Here is a 27,818-nt window from a genome sequence, read left to right as displayed (position 1 = left end):
GCAATATTCTTAGTCATTATTTCTTTTAAATATTTCCTCTATGCCATTCTGGTTTGGGTTTTTGAAACTCCAATTATATGTATGTTAGACCGTTTGCTGCTGCTCCTACTACCGATTTAGGTTTTAAATTTTTCACTCTTTTTTCCTTCCTTTGCGTTTCAGTTTGAGTAATTTCTATTAATCTATTAAGTTTACTGATTCTTTCCTTGGCTTTGTTGAGTCAATTGATGAACCCGTCAAAGCCATTCTTCAGCTCTGTTAATATGTTTTTTAAAAATATGTATATTTCTATTTAGCATTTCTCTTTAACTGTTTCTTATAGTTTTCATCTTTCTGATAGAGTTTGAAGACTTAGGTTTCAGATATGGATTTTCCACGTGTTGTCTCTTGAGTCTTGGTTTCCTCTTTTACGAAATAGAGTTGGGATTATTTTGAGGATCGAATGAGGTCATGGATAGAATAAATAAGCGTGTGCCCTTGGACAAGTAAGTCCCTTCCTTTTCCTGCTTTTGAGTCTCAATCACTCTCATTAAGAGTTTGAAATAATAACTCTTACAAGGAGCTCTGGTAGCGTAGTGGTTACGAATCGGGCTGCGAACCTTAAGGTCAGCGGTTCGAAACTACCAGCCGCTCCGCGGGAGAAAGATGAGGCTTTCTACTCCCGTAAAGATTTACACCCTCGGAAACCCTGTACAGGGTCGCTATGGGTCGGACCCGACTCGATGGCACTTAACAACAACAACAACTATTTATACAAATATTTTTGGTCCTGTTTAGTTCCTAAGTTGTAAGGTTTTGTGAAAGGGAAAAGAAAGAGACCCAACATTTTTTTGATAGCCTTTATTAATCACATGTAGAATCAGGGAAAATGACAAAATTACATTTAAAAAGTACTTATGCTAAATGTTTTACTTTTGCCAGCTTTATGTGAATTTTAATTGGAGGAAACAGACAGCATTAAATTCAGTTTGCCACTTGATTATATCTGTTAAACGACCATTACAATTATTCAATTCTTGGATTTCCTGAGTCACTTGAGCAATTTCATGACTCATAACATGTGTCACTCTCTTTTCTCTGTACCTGGAGGATTTTGGTTTGGTGCTGTGGGTTAATGCGCCAGACTGCAAAGCCGTTTGAACTGCACAGTCAGTGGTTCAGGCTCACCAGTCGCTCCTCAGAAACCCTATACAAGATTGTTACGGGTTGGAACTGACTCGACGGCACTTAGGATAACCACAAGGTTAGCGGTTCAAACCCACCATCCAATCCTTGGAAACACTATAAGATGTTATTATGAGTCGGAACCACCTTGATGGCAGTTAACAATAATAACATAAATTAAATTACAGAAAGTCCCCAGGTTACAAATGAAATCCATTTCTAAGTGTGTTTTTCAGTTGAATTTGTAACAAAGTCAGGACAGCTATACATGGTTTCATTGGCCTTCCTTTAGTGCAATAATGGAGGTAATAACTGAAAGGTCAGTAGTTGAAATCTACCAGCTGCTCCTATAAACATATACAGCCTTGAAACCCTATGAGGTATCTCTACTTAATCCTATAGGTCCCACTGAGTTGGAATAAACTTGGCAGCAATGGAGTTAGTTTTGGGGTTAGTACAAGAAAAAGCTCGAAGCTTAATCAACAAGTGAAAGTGATTATAACGAATTTTTTGCACTTGGTGGTTGTTCAAAACAGCCCTTGTGGCGTATTGGGTTGTGCATTGAGCTGTTAAACCTCAGGGTTTGCAGTTCAAATCCACCAGCCGCTCCATGGGAGAAAGATGAGACTTTCTGCTCCCGTAAAAATGTATAGCTTCAAAACCCTGTACAAAGTCGTTGTGAGACAGAAATGAGTCAACAGCACACTGTTACCACCACCACCAGGGGTTTATTGAGCCTTTCAGTGTGAGGGCAAGTTTACATAACATTAAAAGGATAATTAGGAATTGTTCCTAAGTCAGATATTTGTATCCCAGGGACTGGCTATATTGGGTTGGGTACAAAATTTTGCAATATGAGGAAAAGCAGTTGAAAATTTTTGCTCTTTTCTGACTAGTCCTTTGACTTTATTTTCGAGTCCCAATCCTAGTTGCATCACTGTGAAACTTTGGGCTGATTATTTACCTTCTGAATGAATGAGTTTCCTCATCTGTGAACTAAAGATCAGACTTAAATCAGAGAGTGATTTGAAAATAGAAGATACACTGTGTGTAAAGATTTGTTGTTGTTGTAAAGTTATGTCAAATTGGTTCCAACTCATAGATACCCTGTATAGGGTTTCTGACGAGTAGCTGGTAGGTTTGAACCATCAACCTAGTAGTTAGCAGTACACTGCTCACCCACACCAGGACTCCATATAAAGCTTTGGATATGGTTAATAGTAACTAATAACTGAAAGCATACAAAACAGTAGCTGAAATAAAGTATGCCACCATTTTAAATCAGTGTTTCAATAAGAATACATGGAAAGGTGGGTTCAATATTCTTTGCATCTCTTTTAGTGGAAGGGTCCACCTGGTAAAAGTATATTTTAAGAATAAGGTGAAGGTTAATTGAAAAAATAAGTATTGATAATAAATAAATGCCAGATGTTCACACTTAATCCTCAAAACAACCCTGTGATACAACCATTATTGTCACCCCTACTTTATAGATGAGGACAATGTGATTTACAAAGGCCAAGTAACTTGCCAAGTACCATGCTTATTGAAGCCAGAATTCTAAGATTCAGCCTTGGAGGGTCTGTTATTTCAAAGAAAGTTGATTCTGAGTGACATTGGCATTGTTGTCCTTCTGCCCCATGTTAGTTAGGGTTGCCTGCCCCTTTTATCTACTTGGTGGTCTCAGTCATCACTCAGGCTTCCACAGTTAGCTCAATTGCCCCTCATCAGGAAGACCATCCTTTTCTTAATGAGGCTGACCCTGCCCCCTTGTGCTTGTCTCTATTCTGCACTCCTAACACTGTTTTCATATGTAACGCCACTTCTCTTCGTACTCAGTGAGAGGTTTTCCTATGTATTTGGCACAAAAGTGGCCCACAGTAAGTTGAATTGAATTGTTGAGGTGTTGAATCTTTTTGTTTTTCTGGTCCAGAGTAAAAATCCCATTTTAGATGTTGGTCTGAGGGAAATTACTAAGAAAATAGCTGTGGTTTAAAGAAAAATATCAGACACAAAACTTTGCTCGGTCTTCCTAAGGTTCCTCTTTGATAATATATAGTTTGCTAAGACAGACAAATATAGTATATTAAAATAGCTATTGCTCTTCAGGAGTCTAGGATAAACACTGGACCTCAAGGTTGGTTTGAATCGCAAGGTTGGTGGTTCAAACTCACCAGCCATTCCATGGAAACCCTATACAAGGTCCCTATGAGTTGAACCAACTTAATGGCACTTAACAACAACATGCTTTCTAAGTTACCATAGCGTTGTTGTTGTTAAGTGCCATCAAGTCAGTATAGACTTATAGGGACCCTGTATAGAGTTTCTGAGGAGCAACGGGTAAGCTTGAACCGCTGACCTTGTGGTTCAAAGTGACTTTGCAGTCCAGCACAATAACCCACAGTGCCACACCAGAGCTCCCTACCATAGAATAAATGTAATGAATTTCAAAGAAGAGTCTAAATTCTGTGTTTATAAAGTAATTTTACTGTAATGGTTATTATTCAAGACTGAAGTTATTTAATACGAAGAAATATTCTTTATTCATACTGTGAGCAACTGTCTTCCAAAATGAGCGACCACAATACAGGCATTTTTATTTTAAGAACACAGGGAGTAATGTCAAATGATTTTGCAGGTTTATTTCTGGTCATAATAAACATTTTCACAAAATTGCATTTCTGATCATATTTTTCATGTTCGAAAGCACCTAAGAGAGCCAGTCTGCTTCCTCCTTGCTGCCCAGAGAGATGAAGTGATTGATTTAAAATCATGTAACTAAGTAATGACTGAGCCAGGGAGCAGAAGGAGTCCTTTATTCATTATGCCATAGTGCTCCATTCCTCTGGAAAAAACTGCCTACTCACTCTGGATTTTTTAATGCCACTTAGGGCCTCCAGATAAGGTTTCTTTCCCTCAGCTCTTTTGTTTTCTTGTGTGGGTGTGTGGAGCTTGCTGTCCAGGGCTGTATTTTTTTTTCTGTTGTAACAATTGAACAGTGAGAGGCACTAAGGAAAAAGGCATTTGTCTGGTTAACTTTTGAGGAGTCTGGAAGAAGTAGCTGTGTCCCACACTTGCTGCCTGCCCTCAGTGCTGAGAGTCATTTTTAAGTTGAGTTTCTTTATGTGGGTTATCAAAGGGTTTATGTTTATAACTACTGTTTCAGACTGAGCAAACCTCACTGGGAGTGAGCTGCCCACCCTTGCATTCTAAGTCATTTTTATACTGGAGGTTTCTTTTACCTCCGTCCCCTCTTTTTGTGCTCTCTCCTGACAAGCTTCCTGGATCTTCTCATGGAATCCTGAACCTTTTGTAGTAGGACTCTTTTCCTAATGTTTTCCAAAAGCTGCAAGCAGCTTACAGCCTCTGGCTTCTTTGCCTTTTCTCTTTAACCTTTCCATGGGAGAGTGTGAGACTTGAGGATTTTTATTAATTAGAAAGCTCAGAAGTGTTCTTTCAGTTATGTTCTAGCTAAAAGAAATGTGTGAGCTGACCTTAGAATTTAAAACTTGATATAAGAGGGAGGGAGGCAACTCAAATTCCAATCAATATTTTGCAAATTAACTTTAAGAATGACTTTTATTCATTAGGGAATCTGTGTTTCATCTGGAAATTCTTTAACACTTCCTAGGAACCGAATGAAAAATCTCTGAGTGGCAGTTTAGGAGTTGTCTGGATTGGGAACGTGTTTCAGTGGATTTTTTTTCCCCCTTCCTAGATTTTATTTGATTGAGAAGGCTCTGTCCAGAACTAGGATTTCATTTTTAATGTAACGTTCTGAAAGCATGTTCCACATTTTTAAGTCTGGTATCTTGAAAAACAAAGAAAAATCTACCAAGAAGATTGAAGTTGGGAGACTTTTTTTTTCATTTATTTATTCATTCTAAAAAAAACATTTACTGAGTGCATATCATGAACCCTATGACATCATGTTAGATGGTGAGGAATGAAACACAGACTCTTTCCTTGAGTAGCTCTCAATCTGCTGGGAACACAGCTTAATAAATAATAGCAACAATCCAACATCTCCAATACTCTAATGTAGTTGTCATTGTTAAGTGCCTTCCAGTTGGTTCCAATCCATAGTGCCCCTGTATAGGGTTACCAAGGAGCAGCTGGCTGGTGAACTTGAACCGCCTACCTTGCCATTCAAGCTGACTTGCAGTCCAGTGCACTAACCCACAGCACCACACCAGTACTCTAATGTTGTTGTTGTTAGTGCCATCAAGTTGGTTCCAACACATAGTGCCCTGTATAGGGTTTCTTAAGAGCAGTTGGTGACCTTGAACCGCTGACCTTGAAGTTCAGACTCGCTTTGAAGTCCAGTGTGTTAACCCACAATGCCACACCAGGACTCCAAAAAATACTGACATTATTACTCGTCTGGCCAGGGAGTAGAGTGAGAGTGGGGTCAATAGAGCAGTGGCCAAGGAAGTTAAGATGAAATGCACAGAAAGTCTCATGTTTAAAATGGGTCTTAAAGGTTCCGCAAAATCTTGTTGGGTAAAGAAGGGACCTAGCTAGTCACGCATGGTGTGTTTATAGAAACTTCCAGCACTCCATCTTATTTTGTATTTTCCACTAGAGCTCCAAACGAGAATGGAAACCCCTGGAAGACCGTAGCTGCACAGACATACCATGGCTGCTGTTCTTCATCCTCTTCTGCATTGGAATGGTAAGAAAACTCACAGATGGCAGGAACCTTAACTCCTGATCCAAGGGAATGATGGGAAGTGGGTTTAAAGGCAGGGCTTTTTAAAACAGAACTAACCCTGTATTGTTTATTTTTGGGGCTCTGCTGGCACAGTGGTTAAGTGATCCTGCTCTGCAGGAAAGAGATGTGGCAGTCTGCTTCCTTTAAGAATATAGCCTTGGAAACCTTGTGGGGCGATCCTCCTCGATCCTATAGGGTTGCTATGACTTGGATTGGGTTTGGGTTTTTTTGTATTGCTTATAACTGGAGGGTTGAGGATGCTGTTGAGACAGGTGATTTCTGAATCCCTCATACCATTCAATGGTATTTGGTGTCCCACCCTTTTTTTTCCCCCTATATGCAAACTGTGACCAAAATTAAGGAGCTGCTGAGAATTTGCCTCATTCAGTAAATCATTCCAGAAATCCAGAGGAATCATTCGACATTAAGTTTTGATAGTCTGTTGGGGTGATAAGCAGAACACCAGGGAGTCAGGAGTCCTGAGTACTTAGCAAACGTCACACAGACTTCATGGTTGACTTTGAACTAGTCATTTCTCTTCTTAGAATGTGGTGTTTCTGTAGTTTCTAAAAGTTTTCCTAGATGATTTCTACAAGATCTTCCAGTTCTGACATTTTTTGGTTCTTCTTAGTTGTATGTGGCTGGTTGTTCACTGCTTCTTCCTCCTTCGGCCTTGTAGGCCCCTGCTGCCTGCTGTGCTGACTATACTGTGTGGCATTTCTCCTTAAGAGACCCAGGGACCTGGCACATCTTACATCAGTGATTCCTAAGTGAGATACAGGGAGTGGAGGAGCAGAGTCTAGTGCAACGTGTTAAGGGTGTGCTTATTCAAATTGCTCTGCAGGAGTTTCTGACACAGGCTTCAGTGGTTTTATAGTCTCTGCTGGTTTGTTGGGCTAGAAAAAAAAGATAGAAAACAACTGTTTCAGAACTAGAATGTTTAGAGCTAGGAAGGACCTTGGAAAACCTCATCTGGTCCATCACCCTCATTTTACAGGTTAAAAACCTCAGAGCCAGTGATGACATGGACCATCCCAAGGCCACCTGTTAGTTAATTGCAATGCTGGGAACAGAGCCTGGGTCTTTTAGTTTCCAAGCCAGTGCTCTGTTCAACCACCTCATTTCCTCTTCCTCAAGGCGACTGTGCAGTTGCTGCGTTGCTCTCTCTTACTTAGTTTTCTACCGCTCAAAATGCAATTATGCTGCCTCAGGCAGCCTTTTCCCGCTCATGTGTTTAAACTCATTCTTTCCTGACATCAAATGGAGGCTCTTTAGAAAATTCTTATTCTGTGTTTCTCTGCAACTGCCTACCTCCCAAGTTTTATTTTCAAATCACAGAAAACCCTAATCATAGCTAATAGGCCTAGTTGGATATACCAGTTGTACCCTTGAACCAACGAAAGGAAAGCAGAACATTTTAACAGTGAGATGTGGTGAGTCCAGTAAAAGAATGAGGGTTAGTTTTTAAAATGAAAGGTAGCTAAATTTCACCATATTTAGAAAATGTCAAAACACTCACTTTCTAGCGTCGGACTTTTAAGATATTGTTCAAGAGCCTACTTAGTTTAATGGACTTGCAACTGAACTGCAGCATGTACAACATACATGCTGAGTGTTGCAAAGCATCTTCGCCAGCGGAGTTAGTTCAGAACTCCTCCCCCCACCTGAATTTAACCCTGGAACAAATAGCCCCTGACCTTTCAGAATTATGTTTATAAAAACATTTGCCATACCACCTGAGGAGCTTTTGAATTTCTGTACTAAAATAGCTCAGGAAAGTGCAATCATGAATGTTAATAGGCTGATTTGGGAGTGACTTGACAGTATGGAGTTAATTGTTTACTGAAACGTTTTAATGCAGTGGTAATTAATATAATGCTGATTTCTGTGTGATGGTAATTAAGACTCACTGTGTGTATCTTTAAATGCAGGCGTAGTATTGTTTGTTTGCGAAGGATTTTTTTCACGCAATCATAGAGTTGAGCTATCATCAAGTGCTGACATTTGGAAACAAAAGACATCTCAAAATTCTGTTGTCCACTGTAATGGCACAACTGTAGTTCCAAGTTTTCTGTCTTCCAAATATGATTTCCTTCTGTAGTACTTTTAGAAAAACAAGTCAACCAACATTTGCTAAGCATTAATTTGTAGTTGATGTTTTCATGCATGTATTTATCTCATTCAATTCTCCCAGTTACCCTATGAGATAGGTTTCATCCCAGTTTACAGATGAAGCATGTTTCTGTTAGTAAGTAGCAAAGATAGATGGGGACCAGAACTTTCTGGCTAAGTTCTTTTCACCTGTGGACTCAGCTGCTTGCTTCTCTTGCTCATTATTTGTGCTTATCCTCTTCCACGTATCTTTACCATTAAATATCTCTTTAATGTCTTTTATGACCCATCAAGTTACGAATCAGGCTGCTAATCTCACCGTTAGCGTTAGCAGTTTGAAACTACCAGCTGTTCTGCAGGAGAAAGATGAGGCTTTATGCTCCTGTAAAGGTTTATAGCCCTGGAAACCCTGTACAGGGTCTCTGTGAGTCGGAACCAACTCCACGACACATAACAACAACAATGACCCATCAACTGATTGGTTTACAACAATTTTTTATTTTTTTATTTTATTTTTTTTAGCTTTTTATTGTGAATTGGGCCCAAAGTTTAGACAGCATATGATCCGTTTTACATTCAACAATTCGTATATATTTTGTTTCATCTCATTGATTGCAGTCCTTCAATGTAACATCACTTATCCCATTTCATCCCTGGTTTCCCTTTTCCTTTCTTCTTTCCTAAACCTTCTGCACTTTGTCCTTATGTAAGTGTTGTCTTTTTTATCTCAACTAGTTGGTTATTCTAAGGTGTGTGTACTTCACTAGACCTGACTCTTGTGTGGTTAAAAATTGAGCGTCAGGGGAGAGTTCCATTCCAGGCCTGAAGGGTGACTAACGGCCATAATTTTGGGAGTTCCTCCAATCTATATGACTAGTAAGCCTGGGCTCTTTTGTTATTCTGAGTTTTGTTCCTCATTTTCTCTCAGTCTATCCAGGACCTCCTAATTTGATCTGTTTCAGAGCAGTTGGTAGTGGTAGCTGGGGTAGTGGAGTTCTTCTGATCTCAGGGTAGTGGAGACTGATGTTCGAGCCATTAGTTCATTGGCCCAGTTTCCATGTGTCTTCAGTTTTTGTCACTTTTCTTTCTTCCAGACATGGAGAGACCAATATTTATATTTTAGATGGCCACGCACTAACTTTTATTTTAGATCCCAGTTGCTATTCACCAAAGTAAGATTTTGAACATTGTCTTAGTGGACTATGTGATGCTTGTTGATCATGGTGTCCTCCTAGATTATGATCCTGACCCCTCAGGTCCAGTGACTCATTCCCTCAAGCTGTTTGGTTATGTCTACGAAGTTTTCATAACTTTGTCCCCTTTATGCTCCACCACATTCCTGGATATATTTGTACAAAGGCAAATATCCATGTATAAATATGCTTTGTCAAACCCTTATATATGTGTGGCATACTCCCATCGTCCCTCCCACACCCATTCAGCCTGTGCGTCTACCCATAGACCAACATTATGACAGGAGTGTGTGTGTAACAGCATTTACCTTGGTTGTCTTTACCTCTTGTACTACTCCCAGTGTCTTCCCCTGCATCCATCACTTTGCCAACTTCCCCTCTTCCTGTGTATTGCCTTCCTGCCAACCCTTTACCCAGTGTAGCCTGTGTCTGCTCTTTAGCCAGGGCTCAGCCTCCTGTTAAAGATTTTTATTTATACATGTTCACCTCTTTATAAATATTTGTATTTTTCTTTTCATTTCCTCACTTGGTCTTAAGGTTTTTACATGTTTGAATTGTCTAGAACTTAGAGTGCTTTTCAAAGTAAATTGCCACCATACATTTTGAGATCTGTCATCTTCCACATTTAACTTGGATCACTATTTTAAATTTATGAAACATCCGCCTATCCTCTTCTAAAAAGTTACATGTAGCATTGCATTCCTAAATTTCTGGAGTTTTTTGTTTTTGTTTTATTAAGGTAGTAAATAAATGGTTCTCAACTCTGGCTGTACTTTAGAAGAAACTGGGAGCTTTGAAAAATACTCAGAGACTCACATAATCTCTGTGATTCTGAGGCTCAGCCAGGTTTGAGACTACTGTTTCAGTCCTTTATGAAACACTGAGAAGGGTTTTGAGCAAGGCATGAGATGACTGGGTTTAGAAAGATGACCCCCTGGTAGCCTGTGTTAAAGATGGCTTGGGAGAAGGAAGAGACTGCAGAGTCCAGTCAGGTGAAACGTGAAAAAACTGAAATAAAGTGATTGCGTGCCAGGAGTCAGTTCCAACTCATAGTGACCCTGTACAGGTTTTCCGAGGCTGTAAATCTTGATGGATACAGAAAGCCTTATCTTTCTCTCACAGAGTGGCTGGTAGATTCAGACTGCTAAACTAGCACTTAGCAGTCCAGCTCGTAATCCATTATACAGCCAGGTCTCCTGTGAGATAAAGTCGTGTAGTTGGAATCCTGGTGGGACTTTGAGGGTTAATACGCTGGACTGCAAAGTCAGTTTGAACCACAAGGTCAGCGGTTCAAGCTCAACAGTCACTCCTCGGAAACCCTATACAGGGTTACTATGAGTTGGAACCAACTTGACAGAGCTTAATAACAACAACAACAGTAGTATCGGAGAGGAGGATAGAGATTAAATGGGTAAGATTGTAACATTTGGTGACATTGATTTTGGAGGCAAGTGGGAGATTAAGGGTGACTAAGAGGTACTTGGGTGAAGGGCTTTTTTTGAAAATTTACATCATACCCCAACTCCTTCCATGTTCCCATCCAAGAGTGAAACAAAGGATAACAAAATACCACTTCCTTATTGCTAAGCAGGCACACAGTAGCCGCAATGAAACACTTAACTGGTAAAAAATGAGTTACAGAATGGAGCGGTATCTAGGATGGTCTGACAGAGAAAAGATATGTGTTTGAGAAAAAAGAAAAGGGAGAAGAGGAAAGAGGAAGTAGAAAAGAAAAGAAGAAGAGAGCTACCTGAGCCAATCTGCCTGGATCAGTTTACCACAAGACAGGAAAGAGGTGGCTGGAAGGCTCCGCCAGGCATGCTTACCACACGGGAAGTGGAAGATGATTAAGAAATCCCCTGATAATTATTGCTGCTAATCTGTGCCAGGTAGGCACTGTTCTCGGCACTTGAAACATCAAAATTCATTGAATTCTCACAAATACTCAATGAAGTAGATGCTATTCTTATCATTCCCCCTATTTTACAGATAATGACTAGACATAGAGATATGAGCGGGTTTGAAAAAGTTCATGGAAAAATCACATTATTCTTTAATTCTAATTTTCCATGAACCTTTTGAAAAAGTAGTGATTGTTTAATATGTATAATGATTGTTAAAGATTACATAGTGGCAGAGTTGAACCCAAGAGGTAGAAGACAAAGCCTCACTCAGGAAGCAGACTCTTATCTGTCAATGCTGATTTCCTGGAATGGGGGCATAACAGAAAATACCCTAGAGGTGACCATGAGTCTAGAGTACTTAGTAATCTCACTTGCCAATAAAATGTGATTTAACCAGTGTCTCAGACTTGACCAAATAACTTAGCCTTACCTCTTCCTCTAGGAGCTCTCGTAGTGTAGTGGTTACAAGTTGGGCTGCTAACCTCAAGGTCAGGCGTTCAAAACTGCCAGCTTGTTCCATGGGAGAAAGATGAGGCTTTCTTTCTGCTGGCATAAAGATTTATAGCCTCGGAAACCTTGTGCAGGGTTGCTATGAGTCGAAACCAACTCCACAGCATACCACCACCTCTTCCTCTACTGAGGAGTTTGAAAGCTCCAGTAAGGGGCAAAAGCATAAGGAGTAAAGGAGACAGAAGAGTCCCCTCACTGTCTTCTGTGGGCCAGTTAGAAAACAATGATGCTATTAGTGGAGGTGGGATCTGTGTAGGAAAGGAAAACAGTTTGGGGAAATCTGGAAAGAAAAAATGAAATTTGCATTTTATTAAAAAATGTATTTGTAGGTAGAAATAAGTTGAAAATTCTGGGTTGGAGTTTTGGAGAATGATCTGAATTAAAGTTGGGTTTAGGAGACATTACTGAATAGGTTGCCCCTGTACACTGCTTTCAAGGATCTTTTTTATTTTATAGCATTAGTCTGGTTTTCTAGTTCCTGGGGCATGAATTTCTACCTCATTAGCTATTGCTGAGCATCCTGCACAAAAAGATTCCCCGCAGTATTTAGTCTGTTTGATGGCCTGTCCTTAGACAGGATCATAAAGTACGAAGAGCAGCATGCTAAAAATTACCTGAAGGTTACCTGATCCAAATGACTATCTAATTTTTTTTCAATCGTTTGTTTTTAACTGACTCTCTTTTATCTCAGTTATTATATGAGCAAGTGGGCATGTGCCTTTCTCTACAGGTACACAAGGGTGCTTCAAAAATTTTTTGGAAAAATCCTAAAGATAGCTGAATTCTGTTTTCCATGAATTTTTGAGGCCCCCTTATATACTCTTAAACTAAAAACTTACATCCATTTCCCTTTAAAATCATAAGTTTTAAATGAGGAAAAGGGCATTAGAGATTAATTTAGTTCAGTCCTTTCAACAGGTAAGGAAACTGACTCTTAGAGACTCTAAAGTGACTTGCCTAGGATCATAAGGAGTATTAACAGTAGAGAGGGATCAATCCTCAGAATTCCTTGTCTGTGTTCGTCTTGTTGCTGAAGCCTCTCTGATCTTTGCTCCCTCGTGTTTGTTTTTCCCTCTTTTAGGACTATTTCAGTTCTTTTGGCATCAATCTTATGTGCTACTGTTCTTTGTACCTTGCATAGTTACCTTTTGTTTGTATGAGCTCGGTAAATGCTTATTGAGTGGGTGTTTCTTCCAGTCACTCCTGGTTTTATATACCTCTCTCCACTTTCTTAGAGCAATGCATTCAATTAAACTTTGAAAGAGTCTAGAAATCTTTGACAGATTGGTAAAAGTTTTATTTATTTTATATAGGCATTCTCTGGATTATGACCAAGTTCCCTTCCTAAACTTGTCTTTAAATTGAGTTTATATGTAAATCAGAACAGGTATGTATAGTTTGTATCTAATGTCAGTTAGTCCAATGTCTGTCTCCATTTATAGTGTACAGTTCTATACTTTAAAACCCTTAAAAAAAATTTAAGTAAACACTTCCAGATACACCAAAACACTACCATAACAATACAGTAATATGGTGGCATTATAGGTTAAGTACTGTACTGCAAACCACAAGGTCTACAGTTCAAACCCACCTACTGCTCCTCAGAAACCACTATGAGTCAGAACTCTACAATGGCACTTTACAACAACAAAAATAATGCTTTAGTGTATGTAACAAAGTAGATCCTGTTTGTTTTTATGAACCATTGCATGTACCTTGAATCTTTTAATAAAATAGCCTTTACCAGGGGCTAGTTTGTATGTTTGTCTGCCATTCTTAAACTCCCCTACACTGTATCCTGGGGACAGAAGCCTATATTGGTGTCATTAGACCTTCTCATCCTACCCTATATGCTGGGTCCTAATAGCTTTCCTTTTCTCAGAGTTCTCAGTAGAGGAGGAACTAAAGCTGAATCTTATTCCAAGGTTTTATGAATTATTAGGAAACTGTCCCTAAACAGTAATAGAGATAAGGAAATATAGAGCTAAAGCAGGTAGTACTTAAGTGGGGAAAAGTGGCTATATATGTTTTTTTTCTTTTCTGAAAGAGGCCTGTAACACTCTTCCCCCCCCCCCCCCCCATCTTCTGTCACACACCTGCCTCTCCACCTTTTTTTTTTTTAAGCTTTTATTGTGAATTAAGTGACAGTTTACTTGGGAGAACATTGGTTTTGTACTCAGCCTATTGTATTTTGTTGCATTGCAATGATTACAATCCCCTCCATGCACCATCAGTTAACGGTTGTTGTTGTTAAGTACCTTGGAGTTAGTTCTGACTCATAGTGACTCTGAACAGGGTTTCCGAGGCTATAAATCTTTATGAGAGCAGAAAGCCTTATCTTTCTTCCGCAGAACCGCTGGTAGTTTCGAACTGCTGACCTTGAGGTTAGCAGCCCGATTCGTAACCACTACACTGCCAGAGTTCACAGTATTCGCCTTTAATTTGCTTTTTTAATTTTTATTTCTGATGTACACAAAAAACACACTGGAATATACAATCATTTAAACAACCAAAGGGCACATTTTGCAAGCCTGCCTCCTGCCCACCAGCACACAGCCTTTCTCTTTCCATGAGTCTGGAGTCCTCAGCTGCTCTCTCTCCATGCTGTCACCTCTGCCTCCATCTCTGGTGTCACTGCTTCTCTGGTTAGGATTCCAAGTTCCACTCATGTTCTTCTCTCTTAATGGTCCTAGGGTCCTCTGCTCCTGGAATGTAAGATTAACTACTTCCCCCTTTTTGTTGACAACTTCTACCTTTACAATTGTGACAGTCGCAATTACTCATGATAATAGTCACTCACTATTGAATCAAAAGAATCCTATCCCTATCTCCTTTCACGAGACCCATTCACCCAATTTTTCATGTTTTTTATCTTTTTTTCCTTTCTTTCTTTCTTTCAAGTTAAAGTAAGGCCTTCTGCCTTATTCGATTACTTAGTAAATGTTCTAGGTGTGAAATTCAAACTTGCTTGTAAAATGAAAGTGTGTTCTTTTTAATGAATGAAATTAAGTAAAAGCTCTTAACTAGAGCCAAACCTGATAATATGAAGGAAAGGTAAGCACAGTTCATTAATTAGCCAATTGTTTTTCTCTTCTCAGTCAATAGGTACTTCCTTATTGGTTGCCAGACCTTGCTTTTGACCCTTTATCCCTATATGCATTTATTTACCTGATTCAAGTCAACTTCTTTTTTGTAATTAGATTGGTCTACTTCTCCTCTTAAAATGGTAGTTCTGAAAGCACTTCAGTAGCTCAGTCAGTGGTGGTAAGATTTTAGCCTTCATTCCCTTCCTTCCTTGCTTTCTCTCTAGTGATTGTTTTCTAATTTACACTTATGAAAGTTGTCTTTATCCCCCTTGTCATTTACCTCATTAATGGGATTTTCTTCTGTCAAATGCCTTTTCCCCTTCTCTATGAAGTCATTAAAGAATTCCCAGTAGCGTATTGGATTGGGAGCTGGGCTGCTAACTACAAGGTCAGCAATTCGAATCTACCAGTTCTGTGGGAGAAAGATGAAGCTTTCTTCTCCCATAAAGATTTACAGCCTTGGAAACCCTACACAGGGTCGCTATGAGTCAGAACTAACTCAGTGTACACAATTACCACTACTGCCATGGAATCATAAAAGTGCTGAGTGTATTCTGTGAAGTTTCTTTCTCCTTATATATTAAATGTATTACATTTTTTTCTCATCTGAAACAAGATTGCTTCATGAGTTTGTTTAACAGGATTTTTCTTTTGAAGGAGATGTATTTTAATTAACTTGACCTAGTTTCTTCTTGTCAGTGTTTGTGCCATCTGCAAAAATTTCTGGGCTGGTTCTTCTTGTCTTGTTAACCTTCTTCTCGCTTTCCTTTTCACAGCACAGTTTCTCACCCGCTCAACTCTAATGCTTCTAGAAGTCATGAAGAAGTTTAAATGACCCTAGTGATAGTATGTCAGCGCCCTATTTAGTATATATATAAACTTTTATAATGTGTACTCTGTATGCATCCCACAGGGATGTGAAATAACTTACGATAAAAAACAAAGAACACAAGTCCAACAACATTGTTTTTAAAAAAAGTCAGAAACCACTTTTGGTTATCTGTAACAAAAAGTGCTTATCAAATCTAAGAACATTCTGTGAAACGTGAAAGAGGAATATAACCTTACCCTTTTTCAAGAGCTGTGCTATTTTTGACGAGTAGTAAAGCAAGGCTGCAATTGTGGTCTGAAAATACTTCGGTATAATAACAAAGACACAGTCATTTTCACATTTTTCCTCCTACAAAGTGTCATCCAAAAATAAAGAACTGAATGGGCTTTTGGTTAGTCCTCAGTTACCATTGTAAAACTCTTTAGTCTGACTTTCTTATTTGAATTTACCACCAGCAGCTACTCTTCATTGATTATCTGCCCTGTACCAGACACTTAGCTCGGGACTGAGTATGTGTTATCTCATTCAGCCCTCATCATGGGCTGTGAAGAAGAGGCCATTACTCCGTGTTAGGATGATAAAGTAATTGATTAAGAACCACATGGGGGGGGGCAGTAAGTAGTGAGGTGAAAGTTTGAATCCAAGTCGTTGCGAACACCAAGCCAATTCCCTTTCTATTGTTCTGTGATGCTTATTGTTAAACAAACAGTATTAGAAAAGTTACCTTTAAAGTCTCTTAATATTTGCATCCACTCCTTGTACTTGCTCAGGAGCAGCTTGTAGCTGGTGAGTTGATTCTCACTCATAGTGATCTATGTAGGACAGAATAGAACAGACTGTAGGGTTTCCAAGGCTGTAATCCCAGACTACAGGGTTTCCAAGGCTGTAATCCTTCCTGAAGTTAATGGTCATAACTTTCTCCTATGGAGTGGCAGGTGGCTTTGAACCGTCAACCTTTCATTTAGCAGGTGAGAGCTTAACCCACTGCTCCACCAGCAATCCTTGCTCAATATAGATGTTGCTGTTGTTTGGATTTCCTTATTTGAGGTTCAAGGATGTGCCTAGAATGGTGTGCTGATTTTCATGTTTCGATATATATGTTGTTAAGTGCCTTCGAGTCGGTTCCAACTCATAGCAACTCTGTATAATGTTTCCGAGGAGGGCTTATGGGTTTGAACCACTGGCCTTGAGGTTAGTAGTTCAGTGCTTATCTTGTCATACCAGGACTCCATGTATATGTATGTTGTTGTTATTAAGTACCATTGAGTTGTTTGCAACTCAGTGACCCTGTATAGAGTTTCCAAAAATCAGGTGGTGAATTTGAACTGCCAATCTTGTGGTTCGCAGTCCAGTGCTGATCCTACAGCGCCATACTAGGAGTCTATGGAGATGCAGAGGGTTAAATATCTCTTTTGCATCTCTTAGCACTGAGTTGGGGTTCTGAGTCGAACCCAGCTTTCTCCTTGGGAGGAGTCAGAAGAGGGGGGAGTAGAGGGAGCTGGGTGAGTGTGAATGAGCTACTGCTGATCAGCCACTACCTCTTCCTAGTGCTACAAGTTCCCTGCTGGTTTAAAGTGGAATGTACTAACATTTGTTGAGAAGACACTTTACGTGTATTATCTCATGTACTTCTCACAACAGCCTTTGTGGTAAGTAATTTTGGCCTCAATATGTAGATTGGTAAATTGAAGCCCAGAGAATTAAGTAAGTTTGTCCACAGCCATACAAGTAGAAAATGGAATCATTAATATCCTAATGATCAACACAGACCTCAGGGTATTTCCCTGACAACGCTTACTCATCTCTAACAATAATAATAGTTAATATTTATCGAATTCTTACTATGTACTAAGTATAGTTCCTACCACTTTGGTGGTGGTGGTGGGTGTGGTGGTGATGTGCCGTGGATTCAGTTCCAACTCAACATGACACCCTGCATAGGATTTCTGAGGCTGTAAATCTTTACAGGAGCAGAAAGCCTCATCTTTCACTGGCGTAACAGCTGGTAGTTTAGAACTGCTGACCTTGAACCTGACTCATTACCAGTATGCTACCAGAGCCCTCTTACCACTTTACTGGATTATTTAATCTTTACAACAACCTTATGAGTTATATACTCATTATCTCCATTTTATACATGAGTAAACTGAGACACAGAGAGTTGTGAAGTAACTTAGATGAAATCAGAGAAGCAGTAGAGTACAGAACCAAGGAGTCTACTTTCTTGCAAAATAGAGCTTCAAGAAGTTTCTACTGGCTAGGGTTATATCTGTACTCTTCCTCTTCATCTTCTCTACCTGTATGATAGAAGTAGAGGGGTGTCTACTTAGAAAACAGTGTCTAGTTTTAAAAAAACAAGTAAATTAAAAGCCATTGCCATTGAGTCTATTCTGATTAATGGGAACTCTACAGGACAGTGTAGAACTACCCTAGAGGGTTTCCAAGGCTGGAATCTTAATGGAAGAACACTGTAACATATTTCTATCATAGAGTGGTTGGTGGGTTCGAACTGCCAAGCTTTTGGTTAGCAGTCAAGTGTTTAACCACAGCATCACACCAAACTCAAAATCCCACTGCTGTTAAATCGATCCTGACTCATGGTGATCCCATAGGCCCATAGGGTTTCCAAGGCTAAATCTTTACAGATGCAGACTGCTTCATCTTTCATAGAAGAACTGTTGATTCAAGCCACCAACACCAGCCCAATGCTTAATCACTGTGCCACCAGGCCTCCTTAAATTATAAAAACAACTGTTTAAAACAGAGGTCAGCTAACTATTATCAGCAGGCCAGCCTCCTGTTTTTATAAATAAAGTTTTATTGGAACTTAGCCAAGCTCATTTATGTATTACTTCTGTCTATTTATTTAGGTAAGTATCTTTAAGGGGGAAATACTGTTTCCCTCCTTTGAAGAAATGTTTACTTCTATTGCCTAAGATCTCTCAGGGTTACTTAGATAAGTAGTACTCATGATACTTGGCTGTGATTAAACCAGCAGTGATAGTCTTTGCTTTCAGTTGTTGTTGTTGTTGTTATGTGCCGTTGAGTCGGTTCCGACCCATAACGACCCTGTATAGGGTTTCTGAGGAGCAGCTGGTGAGCTTGAACCACCGACCTTGCAGTTCAAACGGCTTTGCAGTCTGGTGCAATAACCCACAGTGCCATACCAGGACTTGGTGCTTTCAGTAGACACTTTAATAAAGATAACAATCCAACCTTTTAATGATTAGTTTGCAAGAATATGTCTTAACTCTAGTCTTTTCTTCAAATACAATAAATTTATCAGCAGTGATTCAGCTTCCTGTTCTTTTGCCCCGTAGCCTTCTTTAGGCTTTTATTGCTTTGTTTTGGTCCGTGCATACTTGACTTAACAAGCATGGTGCGGTTCCGAAGCATCTACTAAGTTTTGCTGTTGGCACTGTGATGATGCATATTCCCATAAAATGAACTGACCTTTCCAGTTCAGAGGCAGTGCTTCACTCTCCGCGAGTCTGCAATTCTAAGAGTGTGACGGTGCCTCATGGTGTAATTCTTTGGCTTGTATACAGCTTTATTGCAGGAAGGAAACAGAAGTGTTGTGTGCACTGAAGTGATAATGATTCAAAACCCACATACTCATGTTTTTTTGAGAGATTTCTTCCCATCCTTTCCTATTGTTCATTGAGCAGAAGCCCTTTACAACCACATAAAAGCATTTGACTCTTGTGCTCTGTTCATGATAAGCTTGTCTGGCCTTTGGCCACTTATTTAACCTCTCTGGGCCTCAGTTTCTTTATTAGAGGATTAGATAATTATGTATGGTAAGTGCCTAGTACAGAGTCTGGCACAGAGCAGATGTTCAATACAGAGACGCTTCTATTATTGTTATAAAATACAAGATGATCTTATGATGTAAAAGTTTGGGATTTGTTTTGTTATGGTAGTAAATAGTGTTTCCCTGTGGACTTCTTTGGGGTGTTTATGTGAAATCCAAGGAAAACAGTGGAATAGTGTTTGCAATAAGGAAAGATAGTTCTTTGTTCCCTTGAACAGACAAAGGCAGCTCATTATCATATCAAGTAGTGACTGTTGCTATTGAAATGGTTTATTTGTATGTTTTTGTTTTTTTTTTCTGTTTCTTTCCTAGGGATTTATTTGTGGCTTTTCAGTAGCAACAGGTGCAGCAGCAAGACTAGTGTCAGGATACGACAGCTATGGAAATATCTGTGGGCAGAAAAATGCCAAGTTGGAAGCATTACCAAACAGTGGCATGGACCACACCCATCGGAAGTGAGTAAACTGTTACTGATGATGAACAGAACTTTCACGAGTAGGCAAAGTCCTGCTTTTTCATTAAAGCCATAAAGAATATTATTTTTCAATGATTCTTTTTAGTGTTTTGTTGGGTTTTTGTTTTGTTTTTAACTACACATTTGAATTACACCTATTTGGGGTCTACAAATACATTTTACAAGAAACAAAATTATCTGCCAAGTTAAAATGGGCTAACTTGAGTTTTTCGTTGGGTAAAGGCTTCATTTGAGAGGGTTACTCTTGTGCAATTTTCCCGTTCACTTTTAGGTTGTACTTTAAGTTTCAACCCAGAAAATACTGTGTTTTTCTTCCTAAGATTGTATGTGATGGGAGACAGGGTTGGTTGTTAGTGGATTTTGAAACATTAAATTACAAGGAAGCATTTTGTCTTATAAGTATACATCAATTTCCATTTTTTAAAAAGAGATATAATTTATTTGGCCTTAAAATTTGTTTTAGGTTTTCAATGTTTATCTTTTGAATTTCATGACATTCCTGACTTACTTGCTTCTTTTTCTTCAAGAGAGCTATTTATTTTTAATGTCTTAGGAAAATGTGTTTCTGCTAATATATTTATTCAAACTGTATATTTATGCCCCTTTAAACTTACAAGATGTTTTAAGTGTCTAACTTAAGTCTTCTGAATTAACAAACCTAATTTTAAGGTAACAGGTTAACTGATTCAATTAATGTACTTTGTGGGAAAAGACTTAAGTGGATCAAACATTTAAAAAATTTATTGTTTCATTATGAGGTGTTTTCCAGGAAGGCAACATGTAGTAATTATTTATTATTGTATACGTCTGTTGGTTAAATCTAGGTCCCTGTGAAAGATTAATTTTATAATTTCAGAAACTTGTAGAAATCCAAATTGTTAACCATTTCTCAAAACTACTCCTTCCTTCAATGAAAAGGAGATAATACAGTTTTAAAAAAATAAAGTGCAATAGTAATAATGATTATCTATAAAGCATGCCATAGTAAACAAACCACTGCACGGTAGATGTACCAGAGACTTAGAGAGGTTGAATTGACTCTCATTGTCACATGACTGGTGGGCAGTGGTCTTGCCAATGCAGACAGTGAGCTTTGCTCGTGCCGTGAGCCTGCTTCTCTTGACAGAAGTCAAAATTTGAATCTTCAAGAGTAATTTGAAGGGTTGTTTAATGTACTCTTCTCTATGATTGTCTCATGAAATGAATATGAATTATTTATATTTGTTGTTTTATGTCGCAGAAATGCCCATATTTTTTTGTGTGTTTTTAAACTTTTTATTTTTAAATAATTTTATATTGCTATAAAAGTTGCCAAAAAAGTACAGAGTTCTACATTTTATTTTTCTTTTGTAGGTAGCATTCATACTGTCAAATATTGCTTCATTCTTTAATGTCAATGATATGTACCAAACATAAATACTACCCTTTAAATAATTGAGATGATAAGAGGAAAAGACCTCTCCTCTCTCAGACCCATTGCCCACATTAGGTGGTAATCATTTTTATGACTTCCTTCATACGCGAATGATGACAAGCATATTCTTAACCATAATAATTGTGCAAAATACCATTCTTCACATGTAATCTTAGGGTGATTCATCTGGTCGATTTTAAATTTCAGTGGCGCAGATTTTAAATTCTTGGAGTATTCTATTGTCATTTTGGCTTTCTGCAAAGAAAGTCTGTTTATTATTCCAAATAAATGATAAATCACTTTTCCCTAAAATATGTTTAAATAGTTGGAGCCATTTATGTACAGCTTTAAGGAAAGCAGTTTCCAAAGTACTATTTGTACTGTTAATAGTATGTACCATTTCTTAGTACATATATCCAAAGTTGAAGTTTATTTTCGATCTTGACTTCATTTTCTCTGTGTATTAAAACTTTTCACTTCCAAACCTATCTAAACATTTGTTTGTAAATTTTTTTTTTTTTTTAATATCACCTCACTTAGGTGAGCCTGTAATATTCAGAATAGGAAGGAGACGAAAGGCTGGACTCTATGTTTCCGTTTCTCGTATTTTCCTGTGTATTTCTGACAGGTGCATTGTTTTCCTCCTTTTACATTTAATCCCTCATGCATCATTGACTTCATTATGAACTTGAGGCCCTTCCACAGCTACAGGATGTTTCTTTACCTGTTTTATATGCTGTTACTTCACCTTGTTCTTGGTGTCCTTTTCCTATTTCTTATCTCCAGAATACTAACTAGGATCTCTCTTTATATCTAACTTTCGAATCTGAGTGAGTCAAGGTTTACAGAGCAGATCATCAGTTTTACATTCAATACATCATATACTTTGCTAAATTACAATGACTGCGATCTCCTTCATGGACCATCAGTTAACAGTATTGACTTCTGTCCACTTTGACTCTTGTATTCATTCCTCCTCATGTTTCCCGCTACCTTCATATTTCCTCTGCTAACCTCCTTCTTATTGTGTATTCCCTGCCCCATCACCCATGTTAACATGTGTCTACCATCTAGCCTGTGAATAGTCCCCATGTGCTCCCCACATAAACATCATAGAATGTTTCTTTTATCCAGAAAACCTTTCTTAACTTTTTACAGCAGTTGTTATTAAGTGCTATTGAGTAGGTTCTGACTCATAGCGACCCTATGTAGGGTTTTAGAGTAGCTTATTGGATTTGAACTGCTGACCTTGTGGTTCAAAGTCCAGTACTGACTCCACTGCACCACAGTCTCATACAATATTTGCCCTTTGGTAGTTGACTAAATTCACTCACTTAATGTCCTCTAGGTTCATCCATGTTGTGAAATGTTTTCCAGAGTCATTGCTATTCTTCAACTCTATGTAGAAATGCAGTGTTTTTATGTATGTACCAAAGTTTGTTCGACTAATCTTCTGTTGATGGGCAGTTCAAGCTCACCAGCAGCTCTTTGGAAATCCTATACAGGGTCACTACGGGTCAGAGCCGACTCAGTGGCACTTAACAACAACAAGAACACTTTAACATACAATTATCAATTAAATAGAAATAAGGCAATACCATAATGTCCTTGAGACAAAAACTTTAGCTTGCATGAAGAAATGAGAGAGAATGGCTCAAATAACCAAGATGCAGAGTCAGAAAACATTTCTGAGGAAGAAAAGGTAATAGAACTAATTGAAAATGAAATCAAAGAATGATATTTAGGTTCCTTCAAAGGATTGACAGAAAGATTGAGGAAAGCAATTAGAGCACAGAGCTCTCACAACTGTCTCCTGTGGGTGTAGTTAAAGAATGGAAGTGTGTGCATCCATTTGCCAGTCATGTGTCTCAAGTTAGGATGGGTTTGACTGTTGTTGGTCGCTGCCTGTCTTTGAGCTAGTGATACAGGAGCTGGCATTGGCTCTTGACTTTACAAGAATTGATGCATTTGAGTTAATGGTGTTAGAGAAGAATATTGAAAGTATCTTGTTGGACTGCCAGAGAACAAACAAGTCTGAGTTGGAGGAAGTATAGCCAAAATGCTCCTTAGAAGCCAGGAATGCCAGACATCATCTCTCATACATTAGACATATTATCAGGAGGGACTAGTCCTGGAGAAGGACATCATGCTAGGTAAAGTGAAGGGTCAGTGTAAAAGAGGAAGACTGCCCAAAAGATGGATTGGTACAGTGGCAGCAGCAATGGGTTTAAATATAAAAATAGTTGTACGGATAGAGTAGGACTGGGCATTATTTCATTTTGTTGTACGAATGGTTGCTATGAGTCACAGCCAGTGTGATGGTACCTAACAACAACAACACTGGCTCTTACCCAGTGGACAGAGCTGCAGAGGGGACGATTTGGGCTGCACTATATGGACATACTTGCTGTATCCTTTGCTGTCGCTTGTGTGAATCTGCTCTGCCAGTCTGCCTTCTGTCATCAAAGCTGCTCACAAAAATTCAAAATGGTTGCATCCTGTCTGGTCAGACATTCATCAATCAGACTCCCTCTCTCACGGTCCCTATTCAGTTTCTACAAACCAACAAGTACTCAGTCCACTTCTTTAGCATTTCCACCGATGCTCAGGGTTCCAGGATTTTCATCTGTGTCTGTTTCATTTGTTGTCTCATATCTTTGTTGTAGAGGGTCCATGTAGTGCAGCTGCCTAAGGCCACCATCTTGCAAAAGACCTCTATATATTTTTGCTGAATAAATCAACCAATGAGTTCTCTCAAATCTTGAATTACAACTAACTCTTTTTTACTCTTTTGATTATTTCCTCTTATCAGACAGAAAGATTTCTCGCATTCTTCATGTCGCTAAACTTATCTAGATTTCAGTATAAATGCCACTTTCTAGAGAGATTTTTTATTAACTTTGTTTTGAAACAAAAAAAATTATACCTTTTCTTTAAAACTATTTTTATGAAGACAGATTATTTGCACTACCTGCTGAGAAGAAGACATATTGTTAAAGACACTTTACTAGTTTACCTGATATATAGGATCCTATTGTCAAGGACAATAAACAAGTTTAGAGACAACTTTTATTTGAGAGAAACTGAAAGAGACAGAGAAATAACTCCTTGGTGATGTTCTCAAATGAACTATAAATTATTCTTGCATGGAAAAATATGCGTGTTATAAACTTAACATCAATCACAATAAATATCTGATTTTGAAAAAAAAAAAAATGGATATAATAGAAAAGAGGCACTTTCAGTATCTTATATAGTTTGAGCTCTATAATGAGCAAGTTAATGTTTTCCAAACAAAATTAACAGCATCAACTTATTAAATTATCCATTCTTTACTGCATTCCTTAATTAATCTGTAAACCAAAAAGGAGAGTAAATAGAAAAAACTAAGATCAATATTTAAAAGTTCAGGGGAAATAAAATCTCAAAACATTACCTATCCAAAGTGTACACTAGAGGCTATTCCTTTCTAGACAACAGATGAACATATACTTTTAAATATTGACATTTTCTACTCAAAGATGACCTTTGTTTTTCCAGTACCTAAATTTTTTATGTATTTTTAATTTAATAAGGAAAAGTTTTAATTTGCTAAATTAAACAACATTTAACATAACCTTTAGAAGTTCATTTAACCAACAGGATATTAAGTTTCTGACAACAGAATTGCATAACTGCTACATTCTTGTGTTTCATTGACTTTTCATATGTGCTGCATACAAGAGAAAGGTATGTGAATTCTAAAACAATTAAAGAACTAAAAGCAAGAATGGCATGAAAATAGTATTGTGGCAAAGTCAAATTATTACTATTAACTTATAAGATAGCATCAAAACTTCACATCTCCAGTTTCAGTAAAATATGGATGATATGAAATGGAAATTTCTATAATAAGGCACTCAGATATACAGCCCATGTATATATTCACTAAGGAATCACAGTATGCTTGGAAATTTCAAAATTCAGCATTATGAAAATGAAAATTCAATTGTGAAATATAGTCACAAAGTAGTTATGTATTCTTTTTAATGTGAGAAACAGACTAAACAACTTAATGATGTATTCATTAAAATAAACAAACACCATGATACAGAAAACTCTAAGAATCTCTTAATAAAATGAAATACAAAGGAGCAATATTAAGCACATTTTGGTTTAAAAATATATGGAAACAGTGGACTTTTTTCCTTTTGTATAGTTTTACCATTCACACTTTCATTATAATTCTTCCCAGATTACTTTTGCTTTGTTGTCTAATATTAACCAACTTTCCAGCTGAGTTGATGCTCCATCTGGAACTATTTTCCTGAGATGGCCAGGTAGTATACTTAGTAGAGCCTTTAGTATCATCTTCTCAGCTTGGCCAAAACAAATGGTCACTCACAGTCTCACTTGAATCCACTGCTACATCTTCAAGAGCAATTTTTGGAGGCTCCCAACCTTCAATCTCATCTGGTTTCTTAGACTATGTATTTTGTTTTAAGACCAAATTGTCTCAAAATCCAGATTTCTTCTCTGTCTTCAACTCTTTTTTAACTGTAAATTAGTTCCTTTAGACATGGGAGATTTACATATTTCTAGTAGATGTTGTTCATCATCCTTATTAAATAGAGAAGTAACTTCTTTCCGACCTTGAAAACGTTCCTTAAACCTGTGTGACATGGGTGGTGGCTTCTCCTCTCTCAGGCCCTCCTCCTCCTCCTCTTCTTCGGGGGAGTTACCCAAAAGCACTTTGCTCTTGTTCAGCTTCCACATACTCCGGGATGGGGTCTCTGGGCATTGGGGTCTGGTCCCTCCTTATTCTCAGCCAAACACTGGCAAGTGGGTGGATGCTTGTGGTTTACGATTCATGTCCCAAGGAACAAAGTTGAGATGACGCCAAAGGCGCCGTGCAAGGGACCCAGCCAAATGCGGATGTGCGCCCCTTCAGGGCTGAAGCATGCGGGGGTCTGGCCTCGACAAGGGGGTGAGTACACGAAGGTGGGGTGTCTGGCGACGAGAGAGAGAGAGAGAAAACAAACACAAAGAAGATAGAGAAAACAGACACAAAGAAGACAGACACACAGGTTTGATGCAAGCTGTCAGACAGACTGCTCGGTGGCAGACACTGCACACAACTAACTCTAGGTGGGATGTCTGGAGAGGCAAGGATAGAAAAGAAACACTCGGAGACCAGAGTGGATACAAGCTGACAGGCAGATAGACCTGCTGCCAAGAATGCACGCAGAACTATCTCTACCCTAGTCTTTTATTAACTTTTTTCAAGGAGAAATTCAAGGACAGGACACAACTATTCACAGGAACGCCCTTTAAGATATTTTCTAAGTACAACACAGTTTTCTTAGCAATCTAACATTTTTATTTCTACAGGAAGAGGTTCAAGCAAGCTATTATAGATTAATCTTTAGGCCTAAAGGACATCTAACATACTTTTAACACTTAATTACTAGTGGGTAAAGGTGAAAGACTCAAAAGCTCATATAAAGGTTGGTTTATAATCTCTGAAGGGATTTAAGCTGTTTTTCTCTACTTTGCAAGTAAAAAATATATGGGTTTGAACAGGATTACAAACATTTAGCTTTATTTGTTAAACTAGTAATTCTTTCTTGCTACAGTTCCAGGGAAGGTGAGAGAAGGGCCACAACCTTTCCAAGAAGGTGAGGTCTCACCTTCACATTCCTTATCCTCTATCCGGATTCCACACCCAAAAGCTACAATGTTACCTTCAGGGGGAAGAAGAGCATCTGGATCAAACTGATTAAACCCAGGGCGGTCTGAGGGAGTTGCCACCATTGTCTTTTTCCCAGAATCTAAACTGATTAAACCCAGGGTGGTCTGAGGGAGTTGCCTGCCGGGGACGGGCCTCGACACAGGTGTTTGGTTCACAAGGTGGGGATATCTGGCGGCTGTAAAGATATAGAGAGACACACAAGGACACCAAGAGAGAGACAAAGAGACACCCTGAAACCAGAGTGGATATGGGACTGGCATCAGGCAGATCCTGCATTGCAAACATCTCAGCCATGAAGGCCGTAATATCCTGCATAGTAAACATCTTGGCTAAGCAGGCAGTATGGTTGCAATGCTGGACTGAGCCCCCTGCATACTGTAATGCATGCCTTGCCAGTCGTAATGCACCTGGATTCGTTCTGCGCCTCCGTTTTATTTAGAGGAGGTACTTTACACAAAGCTGGGCGGGACTAAGACAAGGTACAGCTAACATATGTAATTTTCCAGACATTCAGGCACCTTCACATCATACTTCGCAGGTTCAAATCTCACTACCACAACTTGGTTTCTCAAGCTTAATTAACATACCTTTTAGCACCTAGCCTCAAATGGGAGAAGGAAAAGGAGGATTGAGAGGATTCCCATTGTGTTGGCTGCCTGGGCCAGGTTTACAGGAAGAAGGGAGGTGCCTAGGTGAATGGGCTGCACCTGGAAACACTTTAGGGAGGGCAGTCCTTTTGTCCTTAGAAAAAAGACTGGGGAGCCACCCAATTTACTTTGACTGAATTCTTTGAGGGAAGAACTTTGCCTTTTTGGAATTTTACAGTCTCGGCTTTTAGGAAAATATTACATTTATCTGTGGATATCAGG

At 38.7% G+C, this 27,818-nt stretch overlaps 1 protein-coding gene across 2 annotated transcripts in view; it reads left to right on the top strand.

Moving 5' to 3' along the window:
* SLC44A1 (solute carrier family 44 (choline transporter), member 1) overlaps positions 1-27,818 on the top strand; it is a 178,272-nt gene that overhangs the window by 55,109 nt on the left and 95,345 nt on the right. For both annotated transcript variants that reach the window (XM_006864700.1, XM_006864699.1), the window contains exons 2-3: positions 5,750-5,839; positions 19,642-19,784. In XM_006864700.1, coding sequence (XP_006864762.1) covers positions 5,750-5,839; positions 19,642-19,784 — 233 coding nt within the window. The remainder of the gene's footprint in view (positions 1-5,749; positions 5,840-19,641; positions 19,785-27,818) is intronic.

Source organism: Chrysochloris asiatica, unplaced genomic scaffold, assembly GCF_000296735.1.
Source record: "Chrysochloris asiatica unplaced genomic scaffold, ChrAsi1.0 scaffold00069, whole genome shotgun sequence".
In the NCBI taxonomy this organism is placed as follows: domain Eukaryota; kingdom Metazoa; phylum Chordata; class Mammalia; order Afrosoricida; family Chrysochloridae; genus Chrysochloris; species Chrysochloris asiatica.
This window is presented reverse-complemented; position numbering and strand designations above follow the sequence as displayed.